The sequence below is a fragment of the Rhinatrema bivittatum genome, chromosome 4 (assembly GCF_901001135.1).
Source record: "Rhinatrema bivittatum chromosome 4, aRhiBiv1.1, whole genome shotgun sequence".
NCBI lineage: Eukaryota > Metazoa > Chordata > Amphibia > Gymnophiona > Rhinatrematidae > Rhinatrema > Rhinatrema bivittatum.
Genome location: NC_042618.1, coordinates 415,614,021 through 415,627,422, shown reverse-complemented (window position 1 = coordinate 415,627,422; position 13,402 = coordinate 415,614,021). Strand labels below are relative to the sequence as shown.

At 43.1% G+C, this 13,402-nt stretch overlaps 1 protein-coding gene across 1 annotated transcript in view; it reads right to left on the bottom strand.

Annotated features, from left to right (window-relative positions):
* Positions 1–1,403: 1,403 nt before the first annotated feature.
* Positions 1,404–13,402, bottom strand: part of CELSR3 (cadherin EGF LAG seven-pass G-type receptor 3) — a 224,888-nt gene continuing 212,889 nt past the window's right edge. Inside the window, 2 exon segments of the mRNA XM_029597516.1 lie at positions 1,404–1,917; positions 10,704–11,862. Of these exon segments, the coding sequence (XP_029453376.1) occupies positions 1,890–1,917; positions 10,704–11,862 (1,187 nt within the window). The 3' untranslated portion in view covers positions 1,404–1,889.

Below are 13,402 nucleotides of genomic sequence, written 5' to 3'. Positions count from 1 at the left end.
TGCTTGGGATGTTACGCAGCTCTTTACACTTCTGCAAAATTGTGATCTGTGAGGTCCGCAAGTAAAAACAATGTGGTTTTCACCATGGAAATAATATCTCAGGAGTCATAGAAGGATTTCTAAAGGTTTTTAACTTTCTTCACTAACAGCAAGATTTCAACAGATTAAAATTTGGTGGAATGACTTTGCAGGAGGAAGATGACAAATATCTCCCCTAGGCAGATTGAAAATTAAGAATTAAAAAAAAGAACCAATTCTGATTTGGTGTTTGTTAATGAAAATTAATATTGTTTTCTCCTAATGTTACTGGTAAAACTCCTTACACAGTACACAACTTATTCACAAATGACGTTATCTTTAGACAAAATCATCCACAATGATAAAAGTGGATAATGTTTACCTCAAGATCCCTAAGTAAATGTTATGCAAATTGACAAAATCTGCACAGAAATCATGCAAAAATGATGAATCCTAAATTTTCGCTGTTGATGCTGAAAAAAGCAAGCACTGCTGCATTTTGATATTCTCAAAGTCATGGTCAACTATTGATTTTTTTTTGTGCAAACCTTAAATTTGATGCAATGGAAAAATTAACCACTCACATACATGTTCAAATTTTGTGAGAATTTTTGCCCAATCCTTAAATTTGCTCACAATACCAGAGGACAGATACAGTGCACATACAGATTTTTAAAAAATATTTCTGAAAAAAAAAAGGTTTGTTTGAACTGGGACAAAACATCTGCATTTGAGAACCTTTCAAATCAGTTTACAAGATATATAGCAACAGCCAGTCAAAATCCTCCTTGTTCCCCATCCTTTCTGGAATAACCTTTCACAGCATTCCAAGTGGAATATTGAGTCTTCTAGTCCAACCCAGCCAGAACCCAGGGATTACTACGCTTTCCTTTTGATATGTGCAAATAGGAGAAGGTCTTCAAACTGTCTAACATGAGCTTTGGGTTCTAACTCCTTCAAACACATGGAACAGCCCCAGCCATCTCTGGATCCTTGATGGAAGGCAGCTATAGCTTGGCTCCCAGCTACATTCATCCCATTATACTTCCCTTCCCTATTACAGTACAACACATCTTTACAACACACGAAATGCTCAGCTGCCAGGTGTGGTGTAACACAGGATGTACAATAAGCAGGAGGTGGAATACAGAGAGAGAGAGAAACGAAACGTAGCCTTTCAAAGGGCTACTGGCTCTTTTCTTCCAAATTAATTCTAAGCCCCATTGCAGACTGTAAACTGGTACACCCCAAAAATAAACTGTAAAGGCCTTTTCAGGTATTCACGTTTACAGACTCCCACCCCTACAGATGGCATAACTTGGCATTTCCAGGTGAACAGTATTCGCAATACTGTGACATCAACATAATATCAGTAAAAATAAGGATAGATTTTTTTCTTTTATTTCTGATTACAAAGATACAAAATGTATAAAAAAAAGTCTGTTTGTATTTTCCCCCCTCCCTCCTACATTGTTGAGTGACTCCTAAAGGAAGATTGGGTTACTGTTTTTGATATGTAGTTAAGTTGCACCAGCCTAGATGTGCCCTCTTCCATATGGAGTTGACTCCATCTTCCCCCTCACCTGCACCTTTGGGTTGTTTTCTTTTTCCTGGTTCGGGGGTTGGTGTTTGGTTGTTGTTATTGATGGTTGTTGAAGTTCCTGAGACTCCTTTCATTTCAGATCACACGTACAGCAAACCTTTAAATCCAACATGTTCTTCAATGCATTTTGTATTTGACCTCTGACCTGGGAATTTTTCAAGCCAGTTTCTCCTGGAGACCCCAACAGGCTGTTTGCAACCGTTTCACCAGATGACCATATCAACCTCCTAACCATCTTCCACTCTTCATGGAACACAACCATGATTCCTCAAGAATGACCTTCACTTCTCACTATTCTTTTCAGGAAAAGAAAATTAAAAAAAAATAATTTATATTCATGACGCTTTCTGTCCACTGTAGAGTAATAATCAGTATTATAAATGTGCAGAAAAATCAAGACCAAACTTTAAATAGGTATTATTCAGTCTTGTTCAGACTCAATGGAATTTGCAGATTTTCCCTGATTTGCTAGGGATTGTCATCAAAATGTCACAATGAGAATCAAGGCAGATATGCGGGAATCCATATCAAATTTGCCTACTGTGAAACAGGTGAAATTGGGCAAATCTGCTCGGGTTCCAAAGTGGATTCACCAATTTAAAGAAGGAGCATCAGAGATTTTAATAAAAAGCTGGACAAAGAAATTTGACAAATCCTCAAATCTCTTGTTGGATCATCAAAATAGCTTGCAAACTTTTTAAGTTTGCACATCACAAATCAAAAGGGCCTGATTTACTATGGCTTTTCTCCCATTCTATGTCCATGGGGGAAAAGCTTAAAGGTGAATTTTAAAAGCCCAACACGCGCATCGGGACAGTAACTTTTAAACAGCCGCGCGAATGCACATGTGCACAGGTTTGCAAGCTCGTGCCCAGGGACGCGGCCATTTTATAATATATGTTATGCACCTATGTACATGCATGGTATAAAACAGGTTGCACGTGTGCATATGTGCATGTAATTTTAAGTAGGCGTGCACATATGCACACAAATCCAGCTTCTACCACGCAAGTGGGGGGATTTTAGTAGACACGCGAGCCGATATAATTCCCAGTTCATTCCCAGTTTGCCCAGGTAAGGGATAGGACTTCCTAAACCCCCCCCCCCCTTGTTAAATAGCCTCCCTTTTGCCCTGTTAACCTCGAGCTTTAAAACCCCACTCACCTCTTTCCTTGTTTTGGTTTTCAAACTTACACGCTATCCATAGCGGTAGTAATGTTATGCAGCAGGGGACCCTGGTATGCGCCTGTTCATGTTAATATTTACGCACACATCTCTTAGCCTTCCCGCGACATTCCCGCGCCCTCCTAGACCATGCTCACGGCCCGCCCCTTTTTCTGAACTTTTGACTTGTGCGGGAGATACGCGTGTAGTTGGGTGCCTTTTGAAATCCGTGCAGTACGTGCCCCCTCACTTGTGTGCATATCTCCTGGCTTTGGTGCGTGTAGAGCTTTTCAGATTCGCCTATAATTAGGGGGTGCGTGAATAGATCGGGCTCGTGCGCGCCGAGCGGATTAAAAAAGCTGCTGAGATACGTGCGTTTCTCCTGGAGCGCGCACATATAGAAAGTTTTCAAAAAGGGTCAGGGAGTGGGTGTGACCTGGGCAAGGCAAGGGCATTTCGGGGCGTGAACTTGAGAGGTGCACATAAATACTTAAGCTCCAAGGCCCCCGTCACGTAACTTTACTTCTGCTGTGGATGTCATGGAAGTTAAAAATGTAAAGAAAACTAGGCAGATCTGCGGGGTTTTTAATAGTTGGAGTAACTGGGGGGAGTGAAGGCTATTAAAGTAGGGGGGGGGGGTTGGAGGACCTCTCACTTAACTGGGCGAAGTGGGGATGAACTGGTAAATCTGGGAATAGCGTCAGCGAGCACCCCTTTTAAAATCCCCTGATTAACGAGTTAGAAGTGGAATTTGCGCGCCCATGCGCATGCCCACTTAAACTTGGCACACGTGTGCACGGCCAGGCTATTTTATGACATGGGCGCGTATACATGCACAAGTTATAAAATAGCCACGTCCCTGGGCGCGGGCCAATGCATGGGTGCACATGTGTGCCCATGCACCGGTTTGAAAGTTACCATCTTAGTGAACCACATCCACAGTTTGAAATTCAGGCTTTCCAAAACTGGAAACAGCTAACAGACTCTTGACTTTGGGCAAGGACAGGATATCATTAAGATCTCCTACAAAGCAAATATTAGGAAGTACTTAGCATTTTGCAATGACAGTTAAGTTTATTCATCCTTTCACATCTCTAACCATACTAAAGACCTCATTCACTTATATAAGATACTCACTGCCATAAGTAGAGCAGAGCTGGATCAAAAACAAGTGTCAATTTACCAAAGAATATAATTTGTAATTATTCAATCTGTAAGCAGAGAAAGTGGTTTGCAATTTTTATAACTAGATTAAACATCCTGGGTATATTACTCTGAAGTAGATATCATTTCCATAACACTCTCTATCCTGGAACCATCTCTTGTGAGTACCTCAACTGATTTCTACTATTCGAACTGTACTGAGGATTTCCTGCGGTGTACCCTGAGCCTTAGGCCACTGCCGCCTTTCCTTCAGTAGAAACTATTCAGCATTTCCTGCGCTGCAGAGTATTGACACACCAACTACGGGAGCCACTTCCGGGTTCCAGCATCTCTACCAGTTTTTCAACATCTACTGTACAGATATCCTGGGCATACCCCACTCCGCGGGTCACTGCCAGATCTGTATTCCTGAGATGCCTACACTCGTCAGAGGGGATCCCCAGCGTACCCCACTCCGCAGGTCATTACCGGATCTTCTCCCCTGTGGCCTCACTCTGGGTATTCCCCATTGCTCAGGACTGTGCTATTACATCTCCATCTCTGTGGACATTACTTTTCCCTTCCTTCATAATAAAGTCTCTACTTCTAGCTGTCTCCCATGCCACTGAGACTACGCCTGCTGACGGTGAGGCTCACAGGGCTCCTCCCTGTGGGCGGAGACACCTCTCATCTCAGCCCAGGGTTCACATTGTTACAAAAACATAACAGACTGCTAACTCCATGGACCCGGCTCAGGTCTCAGCCATCCAGGCCATCCCTGGCCTGGCCTAGCGTCTGGCTGAACAGCAAAGGACTTTAGAGACTCTGGCTAACGCCTTTAATCAGCTAAGTTCTCAACTGAATGCTGCATCTCTGCCTGACAAGGCTACCGCCTCTTCACTTGCTGGACCTGTAAGACTTTCTGTGCCCTTGCCTGCACCCACTCGTTTGCAGAGGCTTCCTGAACCAGTGCTGTTTGCACTTCTCCTTACAGCTTACTTACTTCCCAGACGTAGTGTCCAAAACTACGTACATCCTGTCTCTTTTAGACAGGAAAGCCCTGGCCTGGGCTTCTCCTCTCTGGGAGTGTAATGATCCAATCCTCAATGATTTGACGGGCTTTCTTACTCTCTTTCGTTCTGTGTTTGACAACCCTGCTTGTAAGACCATCGCTGGATCTACACTCCTACACCTCCAACAAGGTGCCAAACCTCTGACTGACTATGTTATTGAGTTTAAAACCTTGGCTTCTGCATTACATTGGGTCCTGGGTTGTCTGCAAACTATTTTTCTGGAAGGTCTTAACTTTCGCATCAAAGTTGAATTAGCAGCCCGTGAGCTCCCTGATACCTTGGACTCCCTCTTTGATCTTGCGGGACAAATTGATCATCGTCGGCGTGAGCGGTCACAAGAGGTAAAGGGTCTAAGAAGATGACACCAGGAGCTCCACGCTCTCGTCCAACACCGGTTACGCAGACCACTTCTATACCCAGTATCGAGGAGGAAGAACCCATGCAATTAGGCCGCAGTCACCTAACAGCCAAGGAGAGGCATTATCGTAGAAGATTAGGCCTTTGCATGTACTGTGGGCAACCTGGCCATGTAATTCCCTCCTGTCCTATCTGTCCGGGAAACTCGTAGACCTAGGATCCGCCGGAGGACTCCACCTAGGTCTAACTTCTCCATCTCCTCCACTGACTCTTCCAGTCTCCATTATTTCAAATACTCTTGAATTCCACACATTAGGCCTAGTGGACTCCAGTGTCGGGGAAAACTTCATACTCAGACAACTCGTAGAGCACCTACGAATCCCCACTGTCCGGACACCTATGCCACTGCTGCTATCATCCATACATGGTGAGCCACTTCCTGGTGAGGTCTCTTACTCTACTCAACCTATTCATCTCCATGCGGGGTCGCTCCAATTGGAGACCATCTCCTTCCTGGTCTTGGATAAAGCTATACACCCGGTAATACTTGGATTACCATGGTTACAGACGCACTCACCCCAGTTTGATTGGAACACTTTGGAACTATCCCAATGGGGAAGAGATTGCCATGGGAAATGTCTACAAGTGGTCACTCCCATGCCGTGCCTGACCACTACCACCTCCATTCCGGGCCTACCTCAGCAATATTCATCCTACCAAGACATGTTCTCTAAGAAGGCAGCAAATACTCTGCCCCCTCACCGATCCTTTGACTGCGCCATCAATTTAGTACCTAACTCCAAACCTCCCAGAGGAAGGGTGTACCCACCTGTCTGAGACCCAGGCTATGTCAGCCTATATTCAAGAGAACTTGGCGAAGGGTTTCATTCAGCCTTCTAAATCTCCAGCAGGAGCTGGATTCTTTTTTGTGGGTAAGAAGGATGGATCCCTTCGCCCATGTATAGACTACCGTGGCTTAAATGAGATCACTATGAAGGACTGCTATCCTTTGCCATTGATGTCTGAACTCTTTGATCGGCTCCAAGGGGCCAAAATATTCACAAAGCTGGACTTCAGAGGGACATATAACTTGGTCCGAATACGCCAGAGCGATGAATGGAAGACAGCATTTAATACCCACGATGGCCATTTTGAATATTTAGTCATGCCCTTTGGCCTTTGCAACACCCCAGCTGTATTTCAAAACATGATGAATGAAATCTTCAGGGACATGATGAACAGATGTGTAGTAGTATATCTCGACGACATACTGGTTTTCTCAAAACCTACAGAGCCATCAAGTAGACATCGCCAACGTCCTTCAAAGACTTAGGGATAACCACCTATATGCCAAATTGGAGAAATGTTCTTTCCATCAGGAATCCATTCCATTTCTAGGCTACATGGTATCCAGCCAGGGATTCCAAATGGACCCGCAAAAAGCCAAAAGCAACCGGGACTGGCCCCAACCTACTGGTCTTAAGGCTTTGCAAAGATTTCTCGGTTTCACAAACTACTATAGGTCCTTCATTCATCACTATTCCACTTTGTCCGCGCCCCTTACAGCCATGATGTGGAAGGGAGCCAATCCCTTTTAATGGTCTACAGAAGCCTTTGATGCCTTCCAGAAACTCAAAGAGGCGTTTGTTCAAGAACCATGTCTATGCTATCTATTCTATTCTATTTGTTCCATAATTTAATATTCCATAATATTCTATTTGTTCCATAATTTATTGTTAGTTCTATTGTTACCTGTTTTATTGTTCAACTGTTCTATGTAAAGCCCACTACTCTTTTTGGGCATTTAAAAGTTGTATGTAAACCGGATTGATTTGTAGTTCCTACAAGAACTTCGGTCTATAAAAATTAAAAATAAATAAATAAATAAATAAATAAATATGCCATCCAAACCCCCGACGACCATTCATTGTCGAGGTGGACGCTTCAGACGTCAGAGTTGGTGCTGTCCTCAGTCAACACAGTGACACCCACACTTTACATCTCTGCTTCTTCTCTCAGCATTTCTCTCCTGCTGAGCGGAATTATGGGATAGGAGACAAGGAGCTACTTGCCATCAAATTGGCATTCTACGAATGGCGCCCATGGCTTGAGGGTGCACAACACCAGATAACAGTTTACACCAACCACAAAAATCTTGAATACCTACGTCATGTGCAACACTTGAACCATAGGCAAGCTCGCTGGTCCCTATTTTTTAATCGATTTGATTTCATATTGAGGTATCATCCAGCGGACAAGAATACCCGGGCAGACACTCTCTCCCGTTCTTTCATTCCAGGGGATGTCCCGGACACACCATGACATATCATTTACCCTACCAGAGTACTTCTCTCAGCCGGAAAGACAGTGGTGCCTCAGTCTCTCAGGAAGAAGATCCTCAGATGGACCCATGACTCTCTGCTTGCAGGCCACCCTGGACAATCTAGAACACTCACCACCTTACTATTGGTGGCCCTCTATGAAAGAAGATGTACGGGCCTACGTGGAGTCATGTCCTACCTCTGCAAGACAGAAACCTCCGTCCGGTCATCCCTGGGGACTCCTCCAGCCATTGCCCACTCCTAGTGAACCGTGGACACATATTGCCACAGACTTTATCGTCAATTTGCCTTTGTCCAAAGGCAATAATACCATCTGGGTCACCATTGACCGCTTTTCTAAAATGGCTCATTTTGTGGCACTATCCGGCTTAGCGTCTGCCCCGGAATTAGCAAAGTTGTTTATCCATCACATCTTCTGTCTATATGGCATGCCAAAGCACATCCTCTCGGACAGAGGGGTTCAGTTTACTGCTAAGTTTTGGAGATCATTGTGCAAGAAATTTGACATCTCATTGGATCTTACATCAGCTTACCACCCGCAAGCCAATGGACAGACGGAGAGAACGAATCGCATGCTAAAAGTTTCTCCGGGCATAAGTTTCTCCGGGCTTATGTTAATTCCAGACAAAGCGACTGGTCCGACCTGCTCCCCTGGGCTGAATTCGCACTGAATTCTCATCAGACTGCTTCAACTGGGTCGTCACCTTTTCAACTAGTTTACTACGTCAGCCGCTACCTCCGCTACCAATGCCATTATCAGTAGCTTCCCCTGAAGCCCAGGCATTGGCACAAGAATTACATCAGTTGTGGGAACACACAAAAGGACTTCTCCAGAAGGCTGGACAACAGGCCAAGAAGTTCTATGATGCCCATCACAGAGCCACTCCACAGTTACAACCCGGAGAGAAGGTATGGCTTAGTACCCGCTTCATCTGCCATAAACTGCCATCAGTTCGATTTGCGCCAAGGTACATAGGACCCTTTTCAGTTCTCTGCCGCCTGGGTCCAGTCATGTACAGTTTGAAGCTACCACCGGCATTCAGAATACATAACGCTTTCCATATCTCTCTTCTGAAGCTACTCATCTTGTTGGAATTCTCCAGGAAGACACCTGAACCCCAGCCTCTCACTACCCAAATGACATCACTTATCAGGTGGAAGACATCCTTGATGTTAGAAAACATGGCAGACGGTGGGAGTATCTTATTTCCTGAGAAGGATTTGGTCCTGAGGAGAATAGTTGGGAGCCTACATGTAACATCCTCAACAAGGACTTGATCCAACAATTCCAAAGGTCTCATCTTAGGAAGCTGAAACCCCCGGGGAGGGGCCGTAAGAAGTGGGGTACTGTTACGCCTGTCGATCGCAGATGGCTGCGACCTCTCATGCACACCTCTTTTCTCCCTGCATCATCAAGTCTGGGAAGGATGGCGGCCTCTGCTAATCCCCGCCGACCTTTCCGGCGTCCCCGGGACAGTGTGGGCGCTGCTGACTGCCATCTTGGATCTGGAATTACTTAGGTACACGCACGCGTGCAAGGGCCTCCTTTATTCATGTCATGGTGGAAACCTCGCGGGCATCCCCTCTCGATGACGTCAATCCGCTATTGTATTTATCCTGACTGGCCCTTGCCTTCTACAAGTTAGCAAGGAGTTCCATCTTGCTGAATCCGCCTCATTCGAGGACTTCCTGTTCCTGACTTTGGTCTTGGCATCCAACGCTCTGAGTACCCGCTCCTCGGGGACTCCCCTGCATTCCCGGCTATCCGCTCCTTGGAGGGCCTACCTGCCTGACTGCTACCAGACCAGCTTCTCAGGTCTCATTCTATCCTGGAACCATCTCTTGTGAGTACCTCAACTGACTTCTACTATACAAACTGTATTGAGGATTTCCCGCCGTGTACCCCGAGCCTCGGGCCACTGTCGCCTTTCCTTCAGTAGAAGCTATTCAGCATTTCCTGCGCTGCAGAGTATTGACACACCAACTACGGGAGCCACTTCCGGGTTCCAGCATCTCTACCAGTTCTTCAACATCTACTGTACAGACATCCTCTGCATACCCCGCTCCGCGAGCCACTACCGAATCTGTATTCCTGAGGTGTCTACACTCAGAGGGGATCCCCGGCGTTCCCCGCTCCGCAGGTCATTACCGGATCTTCTCCCCTGTGGCCTCACTCTGGGTATTTCCCATTGCTCAGGACTGTGCTATTACAACTCCAGCTCTGTAGACATTACTTTTTCCTTCCTTCATAATAAAGTCTCTAGTTCTAGCTGTGACCCATGCCACTGAGACTACATCTGCTGACGGTGAGGCCCACAGGGCTTCTCCCTGTGGGCGGAGACACCTCTCATCTCAGCCCAGGGTTCACATTCTTACAAAAACATAACAATAGGTATGAATTATAAAAATATTCTTGTATACATTTATATACATTAAACAGGAACAAGAGACTCTCAGGGCCTGATTTTAAAAAGCATTTACATGCTTAAAATTGGGTTTTATATGTGTAAGTATACTTTTCTTGAATAAGTGGGCTTTCAAAACTTACTACAATATATACCATTGAATTGTCTATTTATTCGAGTAAATGACTTTTGAAAATTCATCTGTCAGTGTACTTTATAATATGTTGGAAATATGCATTATCATCTCAGGTGAATATAATCTAGCAGTTCATTTATTGATATGGAGTCCAAATAAAGCAGAGAGGTAGGGCATTTTAATGTTATGCTGATTATTCACCAATTGCAGTAACATAAATTAAGGCCTGGAGAGAGAAAGCGATTTTTCTTCAAGTTGCACAAAAGAGTGGATTAGAAACTGAAAATGAATCCCAGAAGTTAACATAAGTGGATGGAACACAACTTTACTCACTAAAAAGTCCTAGGACAAAGATCTGTATAAAAGAAAGATGGCCAGCTGATTTCTACCACAATGGACAATAATATTTGAAGTCTTAACAGTAATCCACATTTGTGCCATGAGTGAAGAGAATGTACTTACTCTGAATCTGGAGACAGCTCGGCGATACTATGGGATGTAGCTGAATGAGGTGTTGAAGGGCACAGTGCAGAAGGAGTTGAGGAATTCTGCACTGCAGAAGGAGTCGTTGTATTGTGTGGTGCTGAATGAGAGGTGGAGGACTGCACGTTGGAGAGGGCGGATGAATTAAATGAAGCAAGGATGGAAGAAAGGATATCTAGTTGCTCGGTGGAAGGATGCCGACTAGAAATTGCTTCTAGATTTTCTCTAGAAGGCTGCCTTCTAGATAGAGGTTCAAGGTTATCTCTAGAAGGAAGTCTTCCAGACAGTGGCTCCAGATTTTCTCTAGAAGGCTGCCTTTGAGAAAGAAGCTCCAGGTTTTCTCTTGATGGATGTGTACTAGGCACTGTGTTCAGATGCTCTCTGGAATTAGATCTTCTGGATAAAATATCCAGCTGTTCCCTTGAAGTTTGCCTAGCAGATGCTAGTTGGTCCCTTGAAGGCTGTCTTTTAGAAAGCAGGTCTAGATGTTCTCTCGATGTCTGTCGACTTGGTAAAGTGTCCATTCGATCTCTTGATACTTGCCTTGTAGGTAAAGTATTCAGCCATTCCTTAGACACCTCCCTTACTGGTCCGTAGTCTATCTGTTCTCTTGACCCAAATCTACTGGGTATTGTATCTAGATGTTCTTTAGAACCCTGCCTTCTGGTTAGAGAATTCAAGTGATCTCTTTGATCATTTCTAGCACGTGACATATCTAGATTGTCTCTGGAACCATGTCTGCTTGGTATACTTTCTAAGTGTTCTCTAGACCCATGTCTGCTGAGAATTGTGTCCAATTGATCCCTTGATCCATGCCTGTTTGGTATGGTATCCAGATGCTCCTTGGAGCCATGTCTGCTGGAGGTAACTTCTAAAAGTTCTCTGGAGTTGTTCCTACTTAGTTGTTCTTTAGACATCTGCCTTCTCATCAACATATCCAGCTGTTCACGAGAAGAGTATCGACTAGCTGGCTGGGACAGGCTACCTGCTCCAGAATACATTCTGCCATAAGAGGCTGCAGGAACAGCCCTGTGGCCCAATGTAGATGTTTTATACCAGGAGAGTTCATTGGTCATCCTGCCCACAGATGACAAGCCTTGGAGAGCTGGTGGATATTGAAGACGGTTCTTCAAAATCCCTACATCAGAAAACAACGCAAAGAATTAAAAAGGTCAATGTAATATCTGCCACATACACATGCAAATTTAGAAAGCACTTACCTAGATGTACTTCAGTTCTTAATGGAAAACAAAATGCAATTATCCTATTGAACTGCTCTGAATCACACACTGAGCGAGTACAAAGACATCTCATTGATAACAAGAAATTGAGCATTTACATACATTTATATTTTGCAAATGGTGGTGGTGGTGGTGTATTTACTATTTATATTTATTATTTAGCTATTTATTATTTAGCTATTAACATTGTTCTGTTACCACTTGGTACTATTTCTCTCCTTTACCTCAAACTCTAAGTTCCTACTAAGTTAGCCATGTTATTTACACCCAATTGTTGGATGTAATTGTATATTTGTTTAATTGTTCAATCTGTTTGATGTAATTTTTTGTTCCTTGTTCTGTGTAAACCGAAGTGGTATGCACCAGTGCATGAACTCCGGTATATAAAAGCCTTTAAATAAATAAATAAATAAAGTATTTTATTTATTTATTTATTTTATTTAAAGGCTTTTATATACTAATAACTGTTTGCACATCGTATCAGTTTACATGGAACAGTGTAGTTAACTAATAAAGAGTAACAGTTACATGGAACAATTGGTAGCGTAATATGATAAGATATGGTACATAACTATAGGCATAATAAGTATAAACATGGTACTAACTAGTAACTACAAACAGTGATAACTAAACGTGAATGATATCATGGTATCATTATAAAGGAGATCATTATATATCATTATAAATCATTAATATTTATATATTATATATAAATTATATAAATACACTATATAAATTATATACATTATATATAAATTATAATATATAAATTATAAATTATATATCATTATAAATGATATCATTGTAAAGGAAATGGGGGCCTGAAGGGAGACTATTTGGATCTGGTTGGCTATCAGAGTTCTTAAATATTCTGGTGAAATGAATGCCACTGTCAGAAGGACTATACACACGTGCATTCACAAACACACACATAGGTGCTAACTGGTATGTGAAATAAATCTGTGTTTGAGAATAAAACATTGTCTCTCAGTTTCCAGAGTTCTTTGAGTAGCTGATCTTACTGAAACTCACTCAGAACACAATCTAGATTTCCTTATGTTCTTTTTCCATTCTTACATCATAGGTAACTTATGCAGCAGTTATATACAAACATTACACCAATTTTCAAAGCAAACTTATGTGAATAAGTTTGCTTTGAAAATCCTGCAAAAGTATGCACAGAAACTCATTCTCACAAAGTTACACCTGCTCTTTGCAACGCGTAATTTGTGCATGTGAATTTGGATGCATATTTTAAAATTCAAACGCATGCATGTAAATCAAAACTCCACCCTCAACTCCACCTCCCATTTTATGTATGAAATCAGGTTATGTGCACACATCCTGGGCAATTTTATAACAAGTCATTTGTATGGATCAAATCATACTTTATGCACATAAATGGCTTTGAAATTCACTTTGACATGTGTGTTCTGA